A 22,116-nucleotide genomic window follows, 5' to 3' on the forward strand; every position below is an offset into this window, starting at 1 on the left:
TATAGTCTCTGTGGTCCTTCCTCATTGCTAGAATTGTACAATGCATCATGTTTTCCCCATTCACATGATACTTAACGTACAAGAAACTTGCCAACTTTGCAGAGTTTGGTGGAAAGAAAGGCTTGGCATGGCTGCTCTTTTCTGCCCTCTTCGCGGGGCGTCTCTTGACGTCTTAACGATTTGGAAATATCTAGAAGCGAGTCGACACAGCAATGTATTCACTGAGTTGGGTCGAGTCCCCTTTTAAAATTAATACAAAGAGATTTTGGGATGACGCTTACGATTAACAAATTGTTGTCGCCAATCCCTTGTCCAACGGGCATAATCTCAGCATATGTATGTTCTCGTGGCTTTGGAGCTCCAACCCAGATCTTGGCTCATAAACTGAGGAAAACCAATACATTGTATTTAACGTAATCGGCTCTTTTGTACCATGCCTCATAAACTGCTCGTAAATTTGAATTTATATGATGTTTTTTCGACATTATCGGCCGTTTTAGAGTGGAGGAATTCAATAATCAATTCATCTCCCCTGAAGTGCAGTAAACGGGACCGAGATATGCTCACCTACTTGCCTGCTTGAGGAAATCATTTCTAAATTGCAAAACCTAATCCTTATTAGGTAAGATCAAGCTTCATTTAAATATTCCATCCTCACATGGACCGTCAAAAAAAGTGTCGTGCCATAAAGGCGAAATATCATATTAAATTGGCAAGATGAATAGAAAAAGCTGGACGCCATATATGTATATAAATGGACTCATCCGCTAACAGCGAATAGCGCTCATTGTCTCGTTCAGCTCCCAACTTACTCTTCCTTTGATATAGGTATTACGTTACTATCCGATGACCGACCCACGGAGTGACTCCAGCTCAGTGAGGCCACTGAGATCAGATCTAGCGGCCAAATGGTGCATTGTTGTGCTCATCTCAGTGGTTTTGGTTGGGCCGAGCACTTGTGCTGCGAAAACCAGGCACTTGAGATGGGAAGTGGATTACAGGTACTGGTCTCCGGACTGCGTCGAAGGGGCCGTGATGAGCATCAACGGGCAATTCCCAGGGCCGACCATAAGGGCTGTGGTTGGCGACACCATCTCTGTCGAGCTCACCAACAAGCTCGCCACCGAGGGTGTTGTTATCCATTGGCATGGGATCAGACAGGTAGTTAATTTGTTTTTAGCCATTATGTTTATTTATCCTCTCTCTCTCTCTCTCTCTCTATCGAGTTTGTGAACGAATTATGAATGCTTGAAGTTGAAGTTTGAGAAAGAAAGGCCAGAGCTTGATATGATGATTAGCTCTTCTATTTTATAATATTGGTCAGCTAGGGACTCCGTGGGCAGATGGTACAGCCTCCATCTCGCAGTGCCCCATCAACCCTGGAGAGATTTTCACTTACAGATTCAAAGTTGACAAGGTTATCTCTCTCTCTCTCTCTCTCTCTCTCTCTCTCTCTCTCTCTCTAACCGGCTCATTGGTAAACTTCCCTACTGAGAGAGAAGTTACTGTCATAAGTTTGCGAAAGAAGGGTATTTTGCCTCCAAGACGACATCAACCTTTGAACGATACGTGCCATTTACCAAAGACGAATCTGGATGAACAGAGTTTTACACAAGAACTACCCACAAAATAAGCACTTTCCACAGAAAGCTCACATGGCTACGTGGGCTGTTGATTTGTTTCAATAGTGCAAGTTGACATTAGGCTCATGTCACGACAAACCGCTTGGTCTGTCAAGTAATAAAAAGCTCTCATGCGCCATCTTTTCCGAAATATGATAACACCGATACCATAATTAAAGAGTGTCAACGAGGCATCCAGAGGATTGAGGAAATCATTAAGAAGATCCATCTGAAGTGCCTGATTTTAAGTGCTGTTAGGGGGTGATTATATATATATAAGCTTTTTTAATTTGCTTGAGCTATCATCCCTTGTGGAATTTAATATGACCCATCATAATGCCAAGCGAAGGCAAACTATGCATTGAGAAAGTCATTTATGATGAATCTCCTAACCCTAATTATACTGAGAAAGGTTCGGAAATAATCGGATCGGAATATGTCATTTGATTCCGATATAGCCTCGATTGAATGATTAATAACTTTTAATAATCGAGCAGTTGTTGTGACGGTGGTTTGCAGGCGGGGACATACTTCTACCACGGGCATTACGGGATGCAGAGATCGGCGGGCCTATACGGGTCGCTGATAGTGCAGGCCGGAGAAGGAGAGAAAGAGCCCTTCCACTATGACGGTGAGTTCAACCTCTTGCTCAGCGATTGGTGGCACAAGAGCTCGCATGAGCAGGAGCTCGGCCTTTCTTCCGTTCCCCTCCGTTGGATAGGCGAACCTCAGGTAACCCTAAAGGCATTAACCTCATAATTATAATGCTAGATATACAGATGTGCAATGTTCGTTTTATTCGACTATGATATAAGAGAATCTAAGAACACGTAACAGTGAAAAAGATTTAGAGAACCAAACGTGAATGTACAAAAAGTTTGGAGGGTTTTCTATTTTTTTCTCTTGGATTTCTGGGGTCCTACGTGTCTCGGGAGCGTGCATTAAAATAGTAAAAAGCTGTTTTGCGCGTCCAATGCATGTTGTCTAGATAACATGCAATTGCCAACCACTACGGAATAAAATACTCGACCGGACATCCTTGCCCCATGACTTGTGTTTTTTAAAGAATTCATCCCGGTGAGGTCATATGTGAGCCGAGACATACTCGTCCACGCGACACGGGCAGTCCTGAATCTATTCGATGCAGAAACCAAGGAGACGACCGTTGTTAGTTCCCAAGGTCGCCAGTTGTGTTGTGGACGCCTAGATCTTGTCACAGAGAGAGAGAGAGAGAGAGTAACAATTTTTGCCGGACATATTTTCCAACTTTGAAAACTCCTCCCCCAACGGTACATTGGATGACAAGTTATGGACATCATCTCTATGCAAATTTAAACAGGGCGATGTGCACACTTTATCTCACCTATTAAAGAAAACTATGGCCATTTGCATATTGCCACATGATTGATTCATCCAAGGACAAAAGAGCGTATGCCACACTGTTTTTATGAGTTATGGGGACTTATCTTTTGAATCTCGAGTTATAAAATACTTTTTGGACATATAGGCGGCCAGCACCCTAGATCCCTATAGACTTGTTACAGTAACTCTCTTTATTTATTTGACATGAGATCATATTTCTTAGTAACATTATATATAAGCAAAGTGGAGTTAGGCATAAGATTAGGCATGTGCAAACTTCTCTTCGAGACTATATAAGTTGTTGAGATTAAGCCACGGATTTGGTCACTTTTAGAGTTTAAATAGATAAAGTAGGGTAAAAAATCCAATTTTGGTGCATCTTTTTTTTGTTTTTTGTTTTTCCTTCTTCTGCTATCAAAGTTATTTGCCTAACAAGTAATGCGTTTTTGGATTCAGTCTCTGCTGATCAATGGAAGAGGGCAGTACAATTGCTCTTTGGCTGCGAGCTACAGAAACTCCACGTCCACAGCTCAGTGCCAATTCAGAGGGCGCGAACAGTGTGCTCCTTTCATTCTTCCCGTGCTCCCGAACAAGACCTACAGGCTCAGGCTCGCCAGCAGCACCGCCCTTGCTTCTCTCAACTTGGCCATTGGGGTACCCCTCTCTCTCTCTCTCTCTCTCTCAAATGTTAAACCAGATCTTTGCGGTATCATGATGGTCCTTCGACTCCGAAGGTGTGATTTTTTAAATGATTAGGGTCACTAAACAAAATGCAGATCACTAGGATTGAACAAACCGTGACTCTTATAAAAAATAGTCATGTATTGTATATAATCTTCACTTTATGAGAGTGTGTCATCCTTAATCATGATTAGTTATTGCTACTTCACTTTATGAGAGTGTATCATCGTTAAACATGATTAATTATTGCTATAATAAGCTTTTTATGCATTGATGTTTTTTTGCAATTTGTCCCCACTTATATTATACACGGTTTAATCATTGATTAGAGTTGCATTGCGGCTTCTACCTAACATATTTTTCTTTCAAAGATATGCTAAGCTTAAAAAGACTCACCTACAAAATCAATTCATTGAGTGATGTGACTAATTGCAAGTAAGCTTTTAAACAGGTTAATCACATTCAACATGTATCTAAAACATCATCTAGTAAGTAAACTATTCTATAGAACATATTTCTAATAAACCCAATATTTCTCTTTTAAGGATTAAACACTAAAAATGCATGAGTGAATGCTTTAATGGAAAATATTTAGAGAAATACGGGATATATAATTTAAGAGGGAAAATAAGGAATTGAAGATGATACTTCAATGAGAAAATGGATCTTTTTTCTTCAAAGAAATGCCTAAAAATGGAGGTTTAATTTATTAGTCGAAAAGTAATCTCACGAGGGTTGTTATTAGCTCTATTTTTTACTTGTCAAAACACATTTTATTTTATTTTTCGGAAAAGCACATCCTAATTGATAAATCGTTTTCTCTTTGTTCTTGTCAGGGTCACAAGATGGTGGTGGTAGAAGCCGACGGCAACTTCGTCCAACCTTTCGCCGTCGACGACCTCGACATTTACTCCGGCGAGAGCTACTCCGTCCTAATAACCACCGACCAAGACCCACGCCAGAATTACTGGATTGCCGTCGGCGTCCGAGGAAGGCAGCCCAACACCTCCCAAGCCCTCACCGTCCTCAACTACCGCCCCAACTCCGCCTCCAAACTCCCCGCCTCGCCGCCTCCGACCACCCCTCTCTGGAACGACTACAACCACAGCAAGTCCTTCTCCACCAAGATCCTCGCCCTGGCCGGCTCCCCCCGGCCGCCGGCGACCCACGACCGCCGTATCTTCCTCCTCAACACGCAGAGCAAGTTCAGCGGCCAGACCAAGTGGTCGATCAACAACATCTCCCTCTCGCTCCCGCCGACGCCGTACCTCGGGGCGTTGAAGTACAACCTTCACGGCGCCTTCGAGGCGAGGAGCCCGCCGGAGAGCTTCCCGGCCGACTACGACGTGATGCACAAGCCGGCGAACCCCAACACCACCGTCGGGAGCGGGATCTACACGCTAGCGCTCAACACGACGGTCGATATTATCCTCCAGAACGCGAACACCTTGTCGGCGAACACGAGCGAGATCCACCCGTGGCACCTGCACGGGCACGACTTCTGGGTGCTGGGCTACGGAGAGGGGAAGTTCACGGCGGAGGACGACGACAAGAGGCTGAACCTGAAGAACCCGCCGCTGAGGAACACGGCGGTGATATTCCCGTACGGCTGGACGGCCCTAAGGTTCGTGGCGGACAATCCGGGGGCCTGGGCCTTCCACTGCCACATCGAGCCGCATCTGCACATGGGCATGGGGGTCGTGCTCGCGGTGGGAGCGGACGCGGTGGGGAAGATGAAGATCCCCAGCGAGGCTCTCACCTGTGGCTTGACGGCGAAGATGATGGCGGCGAACAACGGCGGCCATAGCTGAGCCGTGCACAACGGCGACGAAAGATGATATTGCCAACGTATCGTGTTGGGTTTGATCAATAGAGTCAGCCATTAAGTCCTAAGTTGGAGAATTAAATTATTTGAAAAAATTAATTGAAGTTTCGTCTTTAGATTGGATTGACTTACGAGATTAGTCTCCGGGATTGGTTTTCCTCTTGGTGGAAAAGGAAAATCTCGGTGGGTCGGGATTTTTCCATCACGTGGTTTTTCAACGAGGGTTGACTTCTTTTGCGTGAGATTAGTTGTGAAAAGAAAATGAGGGCAGAAAGTCCATTACATGTAATTCTAATGAATATGATCGCGTTTTCGTTGTAATTTGTAATTTATTTTGCATTAATACAAAAGTGAGTTGTGAGTTTTTTTTTTCTTACGGCATTGTGAAAAATGTTCATTCGAAATCCGAGATCTTTTTCTCTTTTGACAAGATACGATAGGTAGGGGTATTATTGTTCGGATTTTTAATAAATTTGAATTGATATTTTACGAACAAAACGACAACCCACAGCCTGAACCGAATATGATTCTAACCAAAGATCTAGTTCGATTTGGCTTTTAGGTTTTCCTCTTTTTCTTTTTTTCTTTTTTGTAAAATTAAGAAGAGGTTTTGGTTAAAAGGAGAGGGAAATAAATTGTAATATTGAGAAATTGGGTAATTTTCAGTTTCTTTTAGTTAGCCAAACTAAATCGAAATGAAAGGACAATTATTTTTCATTATTCGAATCGAAACTCCAACCAAATTGAAAATGCACGAAATTCTGATTCAGTTTGGCTTGGTTTGGTTCTAACATTAGTTCTAACACCCTTAACGATAGGTAGATAGATCTAATCATGGGTTAGATGCAAATTTAATTTGTTGCCCGGACTATCTATCATGTAAAGTTGGGAAAATTGTATAAAAAATTATAAATCTATTGCACTTTATCAATTTAGTTCTAAATCTTTTAATTTTGTCAATTTTCGTTGAAATTGTTGACATGAATGCTAGTTGTTGTTGACATTTGACAATTTTTAATAATATTTTAAAATTTTAAAATTTTATTTATTAATTTTAATTTTTTTCCTTTTTTCCTTTTCATCTCTTTTCCTCATTTTCTTTTTGTTGTAGCCAGTAAGGGTTGTAGGGCCCTCGCTAGCTATTAAGTGAAGGTCGCTTGGCTCTCATCGGCCATGTGTGAGGGTCGTTGAGCTCTTGCTCATCGCTATCAACGTGAAAAGATTTAGAGCTCATCTAGCAAAAATAAATTGTTTTGAACTAAATTGGTAAAAATGTAATAGATTTAATATATTTAGGACAATTTTGTCATTTAAGGATTCTTTCTTTGCAAGATGGGCCTAGCTTGGGCTCAACTGGACTGGGCCAGGCTTTAAACCGAGTGCCATGCCTGGCCCAACTTGTCCCAATTGAACTTCGAGCCCATGAGTTGTCCGGCCACTATTAGATGATGACAACATAGACTCTTAAATATAAGGTGAAGCATGAAATGAATTCCTCAAATTCTAAGTCTGTAATAAACAAGTCCGGTGGCAAATTTACTTATGTGAAGCAAATTAAGTCCCCTTCACCTGCTCGAGCCTTTTTTTTAATAATTATTTAATCCTCACAAAAATGAACAATCAATTTTTGTGACCTCTCATATTTGGTATCACAAATTAGAAATCCAAGAAAATTAGCATGTCTGATGAGTATGACAATGGACACGGCAATAATCATTTTACAGATCATGAATTCGATGACGTAAAGAACTTCTTGTTCTGTCTGAACATCTTGTTCTCTTTGAACACATTAGTTGGATAGTCTAAGAACATTATAGTTAATTTCGTTTAAGCAGGAATATGTGTCGATCATATGTAAAAATGAGATTTGGTACAAGTCGTGGGATTTATAGAATATTTAATGAACTTTTAGACAACTGAGCCATCACGTCCTTGCGCTAGGGGTGTTCATAGTTCCTAGTTCCTTGAGATTGACCCGGATTGGCATCCGAACCGGCGGAATCGACAGCCCTAAAATAGAGATAAGTACACAAAAATTGGGTGCAGGCGAAGAAGCCCAAGGCTCACAAGCATAAGGCAAGAAAGACACAAGAATAGGCAAACAGAAACAAAGACCAGAAGGCCCAAACAGAAGTTAGGAAACAAGTCCTAGGTGGGCAGGGGAGGAAACCTTAGCACTAATTACTAGGCTCGATTCTTCAGTAGTTCGGTTCTCTCTCAGTCCATCTCTCTCTATTTTGAACCTGCTCAGCCTCCCAGCGGCCGTAGGCCCTTATTTTAGAAGAAACAGGAAAAAAAAAGTCTACAAAGCCAGTCCCGGTCCAACCGAAGAACCAAACTGGGATCGACCGGTCTAATGCCCAAGTGGACGGGGTTAGTTTTCAATTCCACAAACAGGGAACTAGCCTTGTCCGGTCTGATTCCAAGGGGAATCAACCCAAGAACAAATCACCCCTATCTCGTACAGTAGAAAAATTATCCAAAAAGACCCTACACCTTTAACGATTTTAGGCTAAAATTTTCCAAAAAGACTACACTAGCAAATGATTTTCGGTGGGACCTCTCTCCCCTCCCCTCCCCTTCCTTTGAAGCTCTTCGTCTTTATTTTCTTTTTTGATCTATTGGGAGTTTTGGTGCATTTGGAAACTGCTTTGGAAGAAGCTTTGGGGGCTAAAGGTCTTTGGGCCAAAATAGAGGTGTTTGAGAATCACTTTGCAAGGCGCATTGGGGAGATGCTGGCATTTGCAAGGTCGAAAGTTCCCTGGCAAGCGGTGTCCTAGGCTCGCCTTGGGCTTTCAGCATTCTCGAGATGCCTCATCACTGTTCACCGAGTATTGTTCATCTTCTTCTCCAACGGTGCGGACGAGCTCGAGAGGCGGCGATGGACTCGGCTAAGGTTAGTCGGCGAGGTTGTGGCGATCGCTCGCGAGTCCCGGCGACTCAGCTCTGGGTCGCGCGACCTAGATCTGGGTCACCGGAGGTCGCGCGATGCAGAGGTCGCACGACCTTAGGCGCGACCAAGATCTGGGTCGCCGAAGGTCGCGCGACCTCGCGCGCGACCTCGGCGACTCTAGTAGATCCGGTTGTTGCGAGGTCGCACAACCTCTCGGGCGTTTGGTAGTCGAGTCCCACATTTGGCTGCGGCGAGGTCGCACGACCGATCGACACGACCCAGATCTAGTTGCCGCGAGGTCGCGCAACCTCCGGCGACCAGATCGGGTTGCGTCGAACGTCGCAAGGTCGTGCAACCTCCGGTGAAGGGCCGCCAAGAGTCGTCCGACCCTAGGCGACCCTCGCCGGAGGTCGCCCGACCCTAGGCGGCCCTCGCCAGTCGTTTCCGGGTCTCGTTGGCGGCCTCCTGCCCCTCACCAACGAACTCTTTTAATTTTTTTTGATAGTTTTTTTATTTTTTTAATTAATCATCAAGTCCTTTGTAAATGTAGTCTTTCCAAACACTATTTTTTCCAAAGCTACTTCAAAATAGACTTTCAAAGTACAATTTACCAAACACCATTTGCATTTTGGAAAACCCCTTTAACTCAAAGGTATTTGCATTTCCTCAAAGGCTTTTTCCAAAGGCCTTCCCAAACGCACATTGTGGGTTTGAATAAATTTCTGCAGCTAATATTGGGTGAACATGGAGACTAGTTTGATCATTAGTCCAGTAGAAAAAACATTGAGGAGAAGGAGGATGTTCATAATGTGGCTCTACAGCCTCTTCGAGATTAGGCCGCTCTCCTCTTCTGATTTAGATTTAGGTTAAGTTTTGGAGATTTACTCTCTCGAACTAGATCTATATATAAATATGGGAGCTCTTAATAGGCATTTGATCTATGTTCACCACCAGGACATTGATGATGAGGACATTGAACCTAGATGCTCATCGAAAACTATTGCAAATGAAGTGGGAGATCTTAATGTGTGCACATTAAGAAATCTAGTGATCGGTCATCGATTTTTTATGGTGTCAAATTTGTTTTTGATGGACGAGAGTACGCTTCTTACTGCAGACTGTACTTTGTTCTTTGCTTTCTAGCTTTTGCTTTATTCTACAGTTACTTGGGCTTTTGTAGGCTTGAAAGTCTTTTATATACTACTCGAGTATTATTATGATATACAAATGGCATATTTTTTTCAATAGAAAAAATGACGAATCATCATAGGATTTATGACTAAATTAACACAATTAAAATATTTAGAATTGAATTAAACATCATATAATAGGTTTTGAGATTTTTTACATAATTATCCGACACTTAGGTTCTATTCGTTTTGTGAAAATGAACAATATTTTAATAAATGAACAAGAAATTATTTTCTATGATCAGTATGGAAAATTCGATTCGATTTTCCTATTGCAATCCTTTTAATAAATGTTTTATTTTTTATATTTTAAAATTGGTTTTTTATTTATTTTTTTATTTATTTTTTTCTTTTCATTTTTCTTCTTCTTCTTTTGTTGGTTGCCTGCCACAATGACAACTAAGACTTCGGGCCTCGCCAGATCAATGAGCCAAAATCTTGCTTGAGCGATGAGCTTGAGCTCGTTTTGTGGCCGGTCGTCGGTCGTCACCGTGGCCAATGAGCGGCCAAGAAAGAAGGAAAACAAAAATGAAGAAAAAGCAAATTAGAAAAAATAAAAATAAAGAGAAAATTAGTTTATAAAAAATTGATTTAAAAAAATAATAATAAGTAGAGGCTAGCACGGGTGTGAGATAAGAGAGGGTGAGTGAGGAAAATGTTTACCTCTATATGAAAAGCATAAAACAATTTTCCATATTTTAGATGACTTATTTCCTTTGATAGAAAATATTTTTCCCAACTAGATCATTTTCCATCAAAGGAACGTCAAAAATTCAAAAAAAAAAACTTTTTATAAAATAAACGGAGTAGGCTCCATTCGTTTCACAAAAAATTATTTCTAAGAAAATGTTTTCCGGATTTTTCGGCGCTCGTTTCACGGAAAATGACTTCCTTAGGAAAAATGTTTTCCATGAAAAGAACAAAGTCTTCTAAATTAGGGAAAATTGATCTTTCTTATCTCACACTTCTACAAATCTTCACTTCCTTCTCCACTTTCTTCTTATTCTCTTCTTTTTTTATTCAAATTACTTTTTTTTTTCCTTTTTTATTTCCTATTATTTTTAATTTCCTTTTTCTTTTCTATTTATTTTCTTTGTTTCCTATCTTCTTCTTTATTGGCTAGTCGTTGACTATCGCCAGGCGAACCTTGAGCTCATGCTTGTCGATCTGGCATAACTCAAGCTCAATGCTCACGCTCACCAATGGGGAGCGGCAAGCCTTGTGCTCGTCGTGAACTCGAGGCTCGCCGGTGGCCAATCCCAGGGCCATTGCTGTGGTGACAATCAGCCAAGAAAAAGGAGATGGAAGACAAAGAAAAAAGAAACGAAAAAAAAAATGAAAAAAAATAAAAAAAGATTTTAAAATTGAAAATAATTAAAAATCCATTTTAAAAATTAAAATGAATGAAAAATAGCATATGTAGAAAAATATTTTCCTTATCGAACAATAAAAAATATTTTCTACTTCATTTTCAGGTTTCATATGAATATCGGAAAATAATTACATTTTCTTGGAAAATAACTTTATGAAAAATATTTTCTAGAAACTTTACATTTCACGCGAAACGAAGGGACCTTAATCATCCTTGGAATTCCAGGAGGAAAAGAGAATTGCAAATGGGACAGTATGAAACTTCTGTCTGCAGTCGTTGGCCACGCGGTTGGTTGAAAAAGTGCAAAGAAAGAAACTCCCAATGGCAAGCAAGCGACAGCTTTGGCCACTTCTTATTGCGATACAACCCGGATACAGCCGAACAACGCGACGACCAAAGCTGCCCACTTTGGCAATACGATTTTTTATTTTTTATTTTTTATTTAATTGCCTCGATTGGCTAGTAATAAAATGGTCATTTGTTTAATTATAAGCTATTGTATTTATGAATGCCCCAAATACTTTTCTTTTTTTTTAATTTACCTTTTATCTCTACGAATACATATTATGTCACCCTGTCTACGCGTATTACATTGATCTCCGGCAAAGTTGGCCGGCCACAAACATTTGATTTGAGCAGGAGATGTTATGACTTGAATAAAAAATCCGCAACATTCGAACTAGACATTTTTATCACTTGGCCTGCACTTATATAATTTGCTTTACTACTTACTAATCAGGATTAACATTGCATGTGCAACCTGGGGAATTATTCTAGACATGCCCTTGCATTTCTCCGATTGAGACGAGCAGTCAATAACATATCAATAGTATTGGATGCAAAATGTGTAAAGAAAAAAAAAAGGATTTATATTGTCTTTTTTTTTTATGATTCGGGAATTACCGTACGGCCGGCAGCCAACGACGTAAACCCGAGGCGACGCTAGCGCGGGACCCACCTCCCCGACACAAACAATTTAAAAGGATTTACATCGTTTGTGTATCTAACATAAAAATCTACGGTAGTAACTCTAAGTATTGGCTAAGTGCCGATTATCATATGTCAATCACGTTAGTTCTCACTTATAGTAATCTTGCAAGATCTCCATTATAGGTGGAGCCTTATTAGATGCTTGTGAATGGCGCAATTCACTTGCAGTATCCACGGATCAATCGAATCGAAATGTTTTTTCTCATTTAAAGATTCAACGGATGTTCCCGAACTATGATTTCATATAATAAAATATGAGATGAGGGCCGTGTATGGAAATATTTTATTCATTTATACAATGAGAACACGCAAGAAGAGGATTGACCATGTCGGATGGTTTTTGGGGTTCATGTAATGGCATGGTGGGGACATCCAAGGATGGACAGTTGTGCTCCATTAGTTAAGGGCTGGTTTTTCCCCATCCTGACAGTGACCTGATCGAAGCGACGATGTTCTTCTTCGCTCGCGCATTTTATTTCCCTTGTCCAACTCCATCGTTCCTGCACCATTGACTAGATTCGAGAGCAGAAGAGAGAGAGAGAGAGAGAGAGGGAATTTGTTCTTTAGAAATTTAAATTGTTACCTCGAAATTAAGAAGGTTATAGATCTAGCTAAGCACATTTCATTAAAAGAAAAGGTCGATTCGGGTAAAATACTTGGGCCAGAAAGGTAAGTCCTGGAGATGATGAGCTTTCCACTCTTGAGAGAGGAGATGAAAACCGCGAAAGCCGTACGCGATGCAGAAAATGTGAGAATCACATGCCTTTTCGGACCAGGTGCTTACGCGGCCTCGTACCATTGGGGTCAAGATGATGGGACCGAGCAACGTTTACCGGGCCCCACTTTCGTAATTTCACGCGCGCACACGCACGCGCACTCACGCACGGCTATACGCGTTGGTGAATTGCCACCTAACCTCACGCGCTTGACTCGTTTCGCTTGGCACTCTGGTATAAATTCACCAACGCAAACGCCAGGAGCAGTCTCCATCTCTTTTTCTTCTTCTTCTTCTTGAAAACCTGTAACTCCATATACTCAATACACCTCTCTGCTCTCTGCTCGTTCGCAGCCGCACAGGGCTCGAGGGCTTCGCTTCTCGACTTCGGCAACCATAGCTAGCTCGGCCGGCTCAGACATGGCGGACCGGGTCCACCCCCGCGGCTCCCCGCCCCAGTCCCCGCCCCGCTCGCCCGAGCACGGCTCCCCGACGAAGCCCCTCCCCCGCCCGAGGACAAGCCCGTCCCCCACCCCGTCCGCGGCACCTACGTCATCCAGATCCCCAAGGACCAAATCTACCGCTTCCCCCCGCAGGAGGACGACCGCCGCTACAAACGGCGCTCCTCCTATCGAAAGACCGGCCGACTCCAGCGCTGCTGCTGCTGCTCCCTCGCCGCCGTCGCCGTGCTGGTCCTCCTCCTAGCCGCCGCCGCCGGCGTGTTCTACCTCGTCGTGAGGCCGCGGTCGCCGGACTACGCCGTCAGCGGCATCTCGATCGGGGGGCTCAACCTGACGTCCACCGCGGCGGTGTCGCCGGCGATGGACGTGACCGTCCGGGCGAACAACCCGAACGGCAAGATCGGGATCTACTACCTCGGAGGGAGCTCCGCGGAGGTCTATTACACCGGCGTGAAGCTGTGCGGCGGCGCCCTGCCGGCGTTTTACCAGCCGCCGGACAACGCGACGGTGTTCGAGGCGGCGCTGAAGGGAGAGGCCATGGTCCTGGCGAGCCAGGTGCGGCAGGCGCTGGCCAGCGATCAGAGCCAGGGGAGTGTGCCGTTGACGGTGAAGGTGACGGCCCCGGTGAAGCTCAAGGTGGGGGCCGTGAGGACGTGGAAGATTACCGTTAAGGTGACGTGCGACGTAACGGTCGATAAGCTGACGGCGACGGCCAAGATCGGATCTACGGACTGTGATTACGGGGTTGATATATTCTGAGGGGACATGGTTCATTTTGTCGTATTAGAAAAATAATAAAAATGATTTAATTATTCTTTTTGTGGGAAGCCTGCGAGCTTTGGAGCTTGTCATGGACTTTAGGGGTGGTACAGAATTCAATTTGCGGTGGAAAAATTGGAATATTATTGTTGATCATTCGTTGGTGACAATTAGGTGCTTGATCATTGTGCATTGTGGGGTTTGACTTCGGATGTGTATGAATCATACATTCTAAGGCGAGATTGACGGGGAGATGCAACGTGCCTGGATGTTCTTGCAAAAAAGATGGGGGAACCATGGCATCCGGAGAAAAAGAACACTTGATTAATAGTCTTCTACGGAAGGATGATTGAGTATGAATTTGAGAATTCTAGTAGGGTTGAGAACACCGATCGATCAACTTCATCCAGCTTCTGGGCGGTTTTTGGGAGCATGATTTGATTTCATAAAATTGAAACCAATGATTTACGGTTCAGTCCTCGGTTCCAAGCACAAAATGAGCCGACCGGATTGGACCACTTGGACCAAATTGATGATCTTTTTATAAAATTTCTCATGCAAATTTCTTTTGCTTCCCTTCTCACATGTTCTGCTCTCTTCTTTCCCTGTCCTCTCTCAACTCACCAGTCGACTTTCCTTTCTCTCCTCTCTCCTCTTTCCCTTTGGAAGACCTAAATTGCCTCAAATTTAAATGAGCTCTGCCTCTCACGTGGCTCACACCTCGCTCAACCTCTTGCCTCTCGTTTCTGCCTTTCTCATCTCGGCAGAAGACGACTTGGAAGAGCTTTGCCTCTCATGCCTCTCAACATCTTGCTCTTATCGCTGATTTTTCGTTTCTTTAAAAGCAATGGCTATGTAACTACGTTCCCTCAAGATTATTTGTAAATCAACCAGTTCTATTGGACTATGCGAGAACTAGATCAGACCGGTCCTAGGACCAAGTGATCTAATCCCTGATGGTTTGATTTCCGGTTCTAGAAACTGAAAACCAATCTTTCTAGTCTGGTTTTCGATTCCTAGGTGGGATTGAACCGGAGTGAGAACTGATCATCCCTAATTCACAGAACAAGTTTTAGGCTACAGCCGAAGCAATCACAATCATCGGTTTGGGACCAACTTAACGATGAGTTCAGAATTGTCGCATTTACTCCTTCGAACAGCGACGAGAGCAAACCTCATGCTCACTCCTCCAAAATCACATCTAAGTACACAAAAAGGTGCAGGGATTCGAGACTGCTCGAGCGCAAAAACCTTTTTGTTTTTTTTTTTTGGGCAACGGGTAGGTTAAAATGTGAGGCTCCCTGCTTATCCAATAATTTCTCCCATTGCTCACCACCACATGACTTTTCCTTCAACACTTCCATGGTTTCCTGGCCCCAACAAATATGATTACCCGGGTACCGATCGACCACGACAATTCAGGAAGACGAACGACACATGATTTCTCAAGTCACTGAAGACATAGCCGATTGTAAAAAAATTTATTACAACTTTTTTCGAGTTCACAAAACTAATATACAGGAACCTCTGTTGGCGAAGCTCTCTCTTTCCTTTCAATAGCACATCCTAAGCTAGAGCCGTAATGTAAACCCACCACCCTGTCTATAAACATCTCAACATCCAACTTTCTCTCGACCCTTTTTATTTCCTGCCACAACATGGCAATAATTATATAAACCACCCCCCCAAAACCGTGCTTTATTTTCCACGTAAAAAAGCCCAGAAGCAAAAAAGAAAAGAAGAAGAAACTCACAGAATTTCTGGTTCCGGATATTTTCTGAGGAGCTTCCAGATGAACTCGATACTGTATGGTCGGTCCTCCCCTTAAGGCTGGATCGAGTTTCTGCACTGATTACTGACAACATCTCATGGTTGGGACTTCGACTTATCATAAGTACTCTTGCGATCTGGGATGGCCTTTTCAAGGGACACGTACATATGAACAGAGGACTCCGCATACTTATTCAACTTATCAAGAAATTCAACCAAGCTCAACCGGAAGCGGTCAACACCTGTAATCCAGTCCTCCGAAGCGTAATCCTTCAACATGTTAACCTCCGAATCAGCCCCACTTCCACCTTCCCATGATGTTGGGGGTGTTTGAGCATGTTTCGCATTCTTTCCTTGGTTCCTTTCTTGAAGTGGTAAAAACTGGCGAATGTCTGCAGCCAAACGTTTAATTGACTCTGTCACATCCTTGGAAGGCAAAGCCTTCAGCTCCTCCAACCACAGTTCACAAGTGGCATAGATTGGCGGCCCATGCTTCCACAGTGGCGTTTGTTGGGGCCTCCGCCTTTTTCGCTTTGGAGTTTTTTGGGGATGCAAGTAGCACTTCCCGAGCCAATTGTTGATGGCCTCCAAGTAGGTCTTCTGGGCTCCAATCCACTTTGTAAAACTCGAAGATAGTGAACCCAGTTCATTTTCAAGATCGAGGGTAATCTTCCGGTGTTCTTCTGAGTGCACCGGGATTTTAGTGTTGCTGCTGCCATGAGCTACTGAGATTATGTTGAGCTGAAGCTTGTGACACTCAAACATGACTTCCCACATCCGACCTAACCTGCATCATGAGAAGCGGCATCTGTAGATGAATCCCTCAAAAGAAGATCGAATTCACCACAGATCACTGACACAGATACTCCAAAACGTGGAGACCAAGATTTGAGGAGGCAGGCAACAAATCAAGCAGAAGCAGCAGAATATCAAAAAGTTTCCACCAGCTACGGGCTTGTACTTGCCTTTGCTGTGCTAGAGCTTTCCAGAACCCAAAAACAGTCCGTTATCAATCAAGTGCATCAGCAGACAGTCATCTTCTTATTATTTATTTGACTTAAAGTTTATACTGTCGTAGCCATTAGTCATATTTCCTACGTATGTTATCAGGTCAAATGTTCAGCCTTGTTCATTACAAGTACTGAGTTATCAGCGCTGCTTATGGCTTTTCATGTTTAACATGCCCTCAAATTAGCATTGTGACTCCAAATTGTTCTCTCATCGTCCAAACAAAGGCATCTAATAAACCAAGAGGAACAGTTTTCACAGAATATATTTGTCATCTTAGGACTAATACGTCCTGAACATATTAATTGTATTAACTAGGAGTTGATGTGATTGTTCCACCATCCTTTGCGTCAGGGATGAAGCACCAAGAGAAAATTGACTAAAAAGCAACTATACTCAGTCAAGCATGAGCCGACACCTGCAACATATGACTGGCTGAGTACATAGCATCATAGCTCCACAACTGATGCGCACACAGGAAAAAGAACGCAACTACTATAGATATCAAAAAAGGAAGCCACCCGGCACCTACCCTTCAATCAACTCTTCCAGCTGAGGTTGAAGCTCTTTGTCACGTAGTTCTTCTATTCTCTTCGAGATGGAGTCAATTCTGTGAATGGCAACTATGATCCTCGAGTGTAGATCCTTGATGGAAGCACGAGTTTTACCAATTCTATCAGTTCTTTCCTTTAAATCCAGATGTCCTTTTGATTCCAATTGCCTTAAAATTTTACATTTGACGTCATAATTCCTCCTGATCTCATCACAGGCCTGAAATATCAAACATTTGCAATTGACCTGACTTTTAAGTAAACAGAATAAAAAATAATGAAGGCAAGAAAGCAAAGTTATTCTCTACTAGAAGAATCCCCATATAGCACAATAAAAGACAAGTCAGGGTACCCTTCACAGCATGTTTAAATGTTGTAATAGAAAATGAAGTCAGTTCACATGATATGTTGCAAAATATTTTGAAGGAACAACTCGGTAAGAATCTAGAGAAGTCACTTCATGGGTGCTTCTACAGATAAAAGAAGAAGGCAATAACAGAAGGATCTCTATTTAAAACACCACTCGTGGAAGTAAAACTTCTCCACAAGTAGCATTCTTCACCATCAATGTGTATGCCGGTGACAATGCCAATAGTTACAACCAACACAACAATGGTAATGAGAGCCATTCACGGAGACTTTTTCTCCACTTGGCAATATAGATCCATAGAGAAAATTAGAAGAGAGTGAGCAAGAAAATCCAAAACATATCCCTTCCGCATTTTCTAACTTCTAAACCATATTTTGAGGGTTTGTTTACTGAACTTTCAATTAGATATCACAACATGTGACAAGATACGGATCTGTGAAATCACAAGAGATATGCACTAGTAAAGCTGCCAAGACAAAGATTACCAGCAACCTATTTGTTGTTAGAACAAGAGCCACAGATATAACAACCAAACAAACTGTTTCACTCCCAGCACAAACATCGAAATCCAATTCAACTTGAATCAGATATATATCTGACTAGAGTCAGCCAGATCAACTTCCAAATAACCAAACACAGCTTGCTGTAATTCAGTTGTCATCTGGAAACTACTGTTAACCGTTCACAACAATCAAAATTCAGTTGTCATCTGGAAACTACTGTTAACCATTCACACCAATCAAATCACTATTAAGCATCATAATGATGATAGGACAAAAGGTACCCAAGAATCCAACATACAGTTAAAAAATTTCTTCAGATGAGTCCACAAATTCATTTTGTTTTGGCAGACCACAGGAGTAAACATGCCAAAAATCCATATACATATATACATATATATGTGTGTGTGTGTGTGTGTGTGTGTGTGTGTGTATGAATGACAAAGATGTCATTATTATAGTCTAGTCATGACAAGTAGTTCGTAATAGTACCTTGACTTCATCATAGAGCTTTCTCTCCCAGGCATATAGCCTATCCAAGGTTGAGGCATGGCTTCCAGATATCATACAGACACTGCCAATGTAATTGTCATTAAGCTCCTCAGTGTCATCCTTTAAATTCAACCCTAAAGGATTCCTTGATGAAGAAGAGCGAGATGATCCCGTCCTATGCCAAGTTAAGTACTTCATTGCCGCTTGAGCAGGTTCTAGGTAACAAAGTTATCACAAAAGGTTAGTAACACATACAGAGCAGAGACAAGAATAATCAACTGTCAAAGAAACGGAACATCATTCAACTACACATTACAAGCTACAAATAGTTGCTTTGGCTTTCCAGAACAGATCATAAATCATCTCTAGTCCATTTTTGCCCACACAGTGCAGTAATATCTTGCTGAGACGGCCTACTTTTGACATACTTTCTTTAACTCGTGAAAATTGATGAAAAAACCAATGCACCAATGCCATGTCTCCAGTTATTGTAGTGAGAGATCACAACCTTCTTCAAGAGTTACATAATTCTGAAAAGAACATACCTTCTTGAGCTTGCCAACGATCCTCCCCGCAAGAAAAACATGTCCTGAGGTACACGGACAATACTGATGCACCTGCCACATCAAAGAGCTATGCTGTTGGAAGTATAAAAGTGCAACTCAGAAGAAACCTAGACCGTTAACCACATCCTGTAGCTAAATAAGCACGTAATATTGATCAAGGTCATTATTCTGAATGTTATCCTCGACAATTTTCAACTGATACAAGAAGAAAGTAAGTGGAAGAGAGAAGAGTTCTATACGTTCTTTCCCCGGAAATATTGAACGAAAATGTAACTCATTGGCTTCTAGCTTTCTCGGAACTTCTCTCCCAGATTCTGATGCTTTTATGAAAAGACCTCCGATATCTTTAATGCTTGAAGAGAAGTCCTTTGCCGTAACCTTCTGTTCGTCATGGTTATCTTTCATGGGAGTTCTCTTTGTCTCAGATGATGGAGCAACAGCAGGTGATTTGCCCCTTCGTGATGACAGATCAGGAGACTGGCCTTTGTCTCCATTCATGAATTCACCTTCTGAAGTTGCACTTCTCATTGAAGGAGCAGTGGGAGGGGGGCTAGACATGGATTCATCATTTACCCGATTGACATTTTCAAAACTGCGAACCAGGGTCTCTGTGGAAGGCTCATCAAATTCATCATCTGAATCCTGGAATTCTTCTTCAGTTCGGTCCATAGAACCCTTCTCTTCATCATCTTCCAACTCGGGTATGCCTTCCTCCTCCCTAAGCCTTTTGATGTCATCAGCATCTTCAAACCCCTGGTTCATACGCTTCCCCCCTTGAGAAGGCATTTGATGATCGATTGGATGGAATAAACCAAAGAAATCCCATTGAGGCGTTCCAGGTGGAACGGGAGAATCTTCAAATGCTGACAGATCTGGTTTTTCAGAGGAATCCGGTGTAGTATTCCGCGGGGTACTAGAAAAAGTCACTGTCCCTGTGATAGGTGATGGCAACTTTTCTTGAACCTCTCTAGAATAGCTACCCGTGAATTTCATATGATTCGCGTGATAAACAGTAGAGGTAGGAGGAGGAGGAGATGGAGATGGAGAAAGAGTATAAGCCGCATCTGCACGATGTGAAAATGATGGAGAGGAGAATGAAAAATGCGAAAGCGACTTCTCTGTCAATGCAAGTGGCTCCGGTGTTGCACTCGTGGATGTATACAAAGATGATTCCACATGGGCATTGGATTCGACAAACTTCCCAAGCGCAGTTCCTGTGTTCCTTAGAGAATGAACGTACATAACATGAGCCGCCGCAAGAGAATACCTACCATCAAGGGCTTGCCTAACAAACTTCTTCCTTTCCCGGCATAGCTGCAAGGCCTTATCTTCTTCAACCTTAGAATTTGCGGCCCCCATACTGCAACAGAGCAATGTAGATATGCTACTCAGCAAGTTAGACGACAAGCACAAGACTACTTCTAGAAATGCCCCGCCCAAGAGAAAAAAGAACAAAAAAAATCTTAGCATAAATGAAAGTACTACTTGCCAGAAACCGTGGCATTCGACACTAAGTTTAACTCCCTAGCTGGAAAATAAATCACGCCAAGGAGCCGAACTAAATGAATCATGTCACCAGGGGAAGATGTTCTAGCGATTGGGTAGCGTCGCCCCCATTCCCTTTAGCAGAATCGATGGGGTAAATGATGTTAAAACCCTGCCCCCGCGAGCTGTAACAGCGTCACCCGTCTACTTTTGCTGATCTTGAATACGGCAGTTTTCATTTGGCCGAAAGAAGGAAAGAACAAGAAACTGGAAATTTGGAGAACTCGTGTCCTAAAAGAAGGAAAATCAAGGAAATAGGGGGAAATGTCCACAGAGATACACGAATCGCAGCATCCTAAGTCCAGGGGCGAAACTGATAAAATCGGTACAAGAAGCTACGAAACGCCGGAAATGGGGAATCGCTCAGACCGAGAGATCTTCGATACACTCGAGCAATCATTCGACGCACGAAAGAATGTTCCTCGCCCGCGTGTACGTGAGAGATAGAGAGAGTTAAAGGGAGGGAGGGAGATCGCAATTCAATCCGCCGCGCCGACATAACAAAATCGAAATCCGCGTGACTAGATACGCGAAGGCCAGACAGATTACATTGCCAAATGAATCCAGAAGACAGTACCCAGCGGGGCCGATAGAGATTCCGCCAGCTGCTGCTGCTGCTGTACTACCAAAATCACCAACGCAGATCCTATTTCTCCCCAAAAAAAAAAAAGAAATAAAGAAATAAAAAGATCAGGAGGCGAAACACGCCGGGAACCCAGCGAAATTGAGGCTCCGGCGAAGCCCACCAACCGCCGCCATCGATCGCGGCGAGCGCCGGAACGCGAATGGAAGGAGAGCGAGAGAGAGCGAGAGAGCTGGAGTTACCTGTGAGAGACGACTGCAGTCAAATCAGAGTCTCGACGGCGAGGCGAGAGAGAGAGAGATTGAGGAATTCAGAGAAGGACAGGGCCGCCACAGGAGAGAATCATCGAGCCATTTGCACTGCGATGGAGAGAGAGAGAGAGAGAGACGGAGATAGAGAGAGAAACGGATGAACGGCGGGCGCGGCGGTTTCCGATTTCATGCAGACGCGGGGGAGTTAAAGGAGAGAGAGGGAGGGAGAGGACGACGAGCGATGAGTGAGTGGAGTGGAGTGTGGGACCCGCATGCTTTTTTCGCCTCGGCTCGGCCGTGGCCGTAGGATCTTGCTTGAGATGGACCGTCGGGATTCGCCTATTTTTTCCTCTCTTTTTTTTTTTTTCCTTTTTCGGATTTCGTTGCGTTGCATGTACGTGCACGGTGCAGCGCTTCCTCGTTCTGTTTTTTTGCGCTTTTTTTTGCATGTTCTCTTCTCTTTTGTTTTTTTGTCCCTCTTTTTCGCCAGCGTCACCGTCAGCTCGCTGCTGCCGTCTCCCTTTTGGCTAAACAACGCTATTTCACATGTGATGCGGACCCCATTCTCTTTCCTTATTTTCACGTCCCCGTTCATTTTATTAAATGGGTC

General features: G+C 43.0%; 3 protein-coding genes across 6 annotated transcripts; 2 read left to right on the forward strand and 1 right to left on the reverse strand.

Moving 5' to 3' along the window:
• The first annotated feature begins 764 nt into the window (after positions 1 to 764).
• On the forward strand, positions 765 to 5,862 carry LOC104433921 (L-ascorbate oxidase). Its single transcript, XM_010046830.3, has 5 exons — positions 765 to 1,161; positions 1,325 to 1,417; positions 2,142 to 2,354; positions 3,441 to 3,638; positions 4,502 to 5,862. Exons 1-5 carry the CDS (start codon positions 847 to 849, stop codon positions 5,474 to 5,476), a joined length of 1,794 nt encoding a protein of 597 aa, XP_010045132.2. The 5' UTR covers positions 765 to 846; the 3' UTR covers positions 5,477 to 5,862.
• Positions 5,863 to 12,929: 7,067 nt separating this feature from the next.
• On the forward strand, positions 12,930 to 14,435 carry LOC104433922 (NDR1/HIN1-like protein 13). Its single transcript, XM_010046831.3, is given in 2 exon segments — positions 12,930 to 13,149; positions 13,152 to 14,435. Coding segments are annotated over 2 exon segments (798 nt in total). The 5' UTR covers positions 12,930 to 13,070; the 3' UTR covers positions 13,871 to 14,435.
• Positions 14,436 to 15,311: 876 nt separating this feature from the next.
• On the reverse strand, positions 15,312 to 21,707 carry LOC104433923 (protein ROLLING AND ERECT LEAF 2). Of its 4 annotated transcripts, none has more exons than XR_005548025.1 (7): positions 21,498 to 21,707; positions 19,367 to 20,487; positions 19,107 to 19,178; positions 18,562 to 18,776; positions 17,181 to 17,419; positions 15,624 to 16,427; positions 15,312 to 15,518 (listed from the first exon to the last, which is right to left on the reverse strand). XR_005548025.1 is itself a non-coding variant. In XM_010046833.3 (7 exons), the coding sequence occupies exons 3-7, from the start codon at positions 20,484 to 20,486 to the stop codon at positions 15,737 to 15,739; spliced, it is 2,337 nt and encodes a 778-aa protein (XP_010045135.2). In that variant the 5' UTR covers position 20,487; positions 21,250 to 21,318; positions 21,498 to 21,707; the 3' UTR covers positions 15,312 to 15,736. The 4 variants fall into 4 exon arrangements, 3 of the variants coding, with proteins under 3 accessions (XP_010045135.2, XP_010045136.2, XP_010045134.2); XM_010046833.3 differs by adding an exon at positions 21,250 to 21,318 and having other exon boundaries at positions 15,312 to 16,427; XM_010046834.3 differs by adding an exon at positions 21,222 to 21,318 and having other exon boundaries at positions 15,312 to 16,427.
• Positions 21,708 to 22,116: the final 409 nt, after the last annotated feature.

The sequence above is a fragment of the Eucalyptus grandis genome, chromosome 2 (genome assembly GCF_016545825.1).
Source record: "Eucalyptus grandis isolate ANBG69807.140 chromosome 2, ASM1654582v1, whole genome shotgun sequence".
In the NCBI taxonomy this organism is placed as follows: Eukaryota; Viridiplantae; Streptophyta; class Magnoliopsida; order Myrtales; family Myrtaceae; genus Eucalyptus; species Eucalyptus grandis.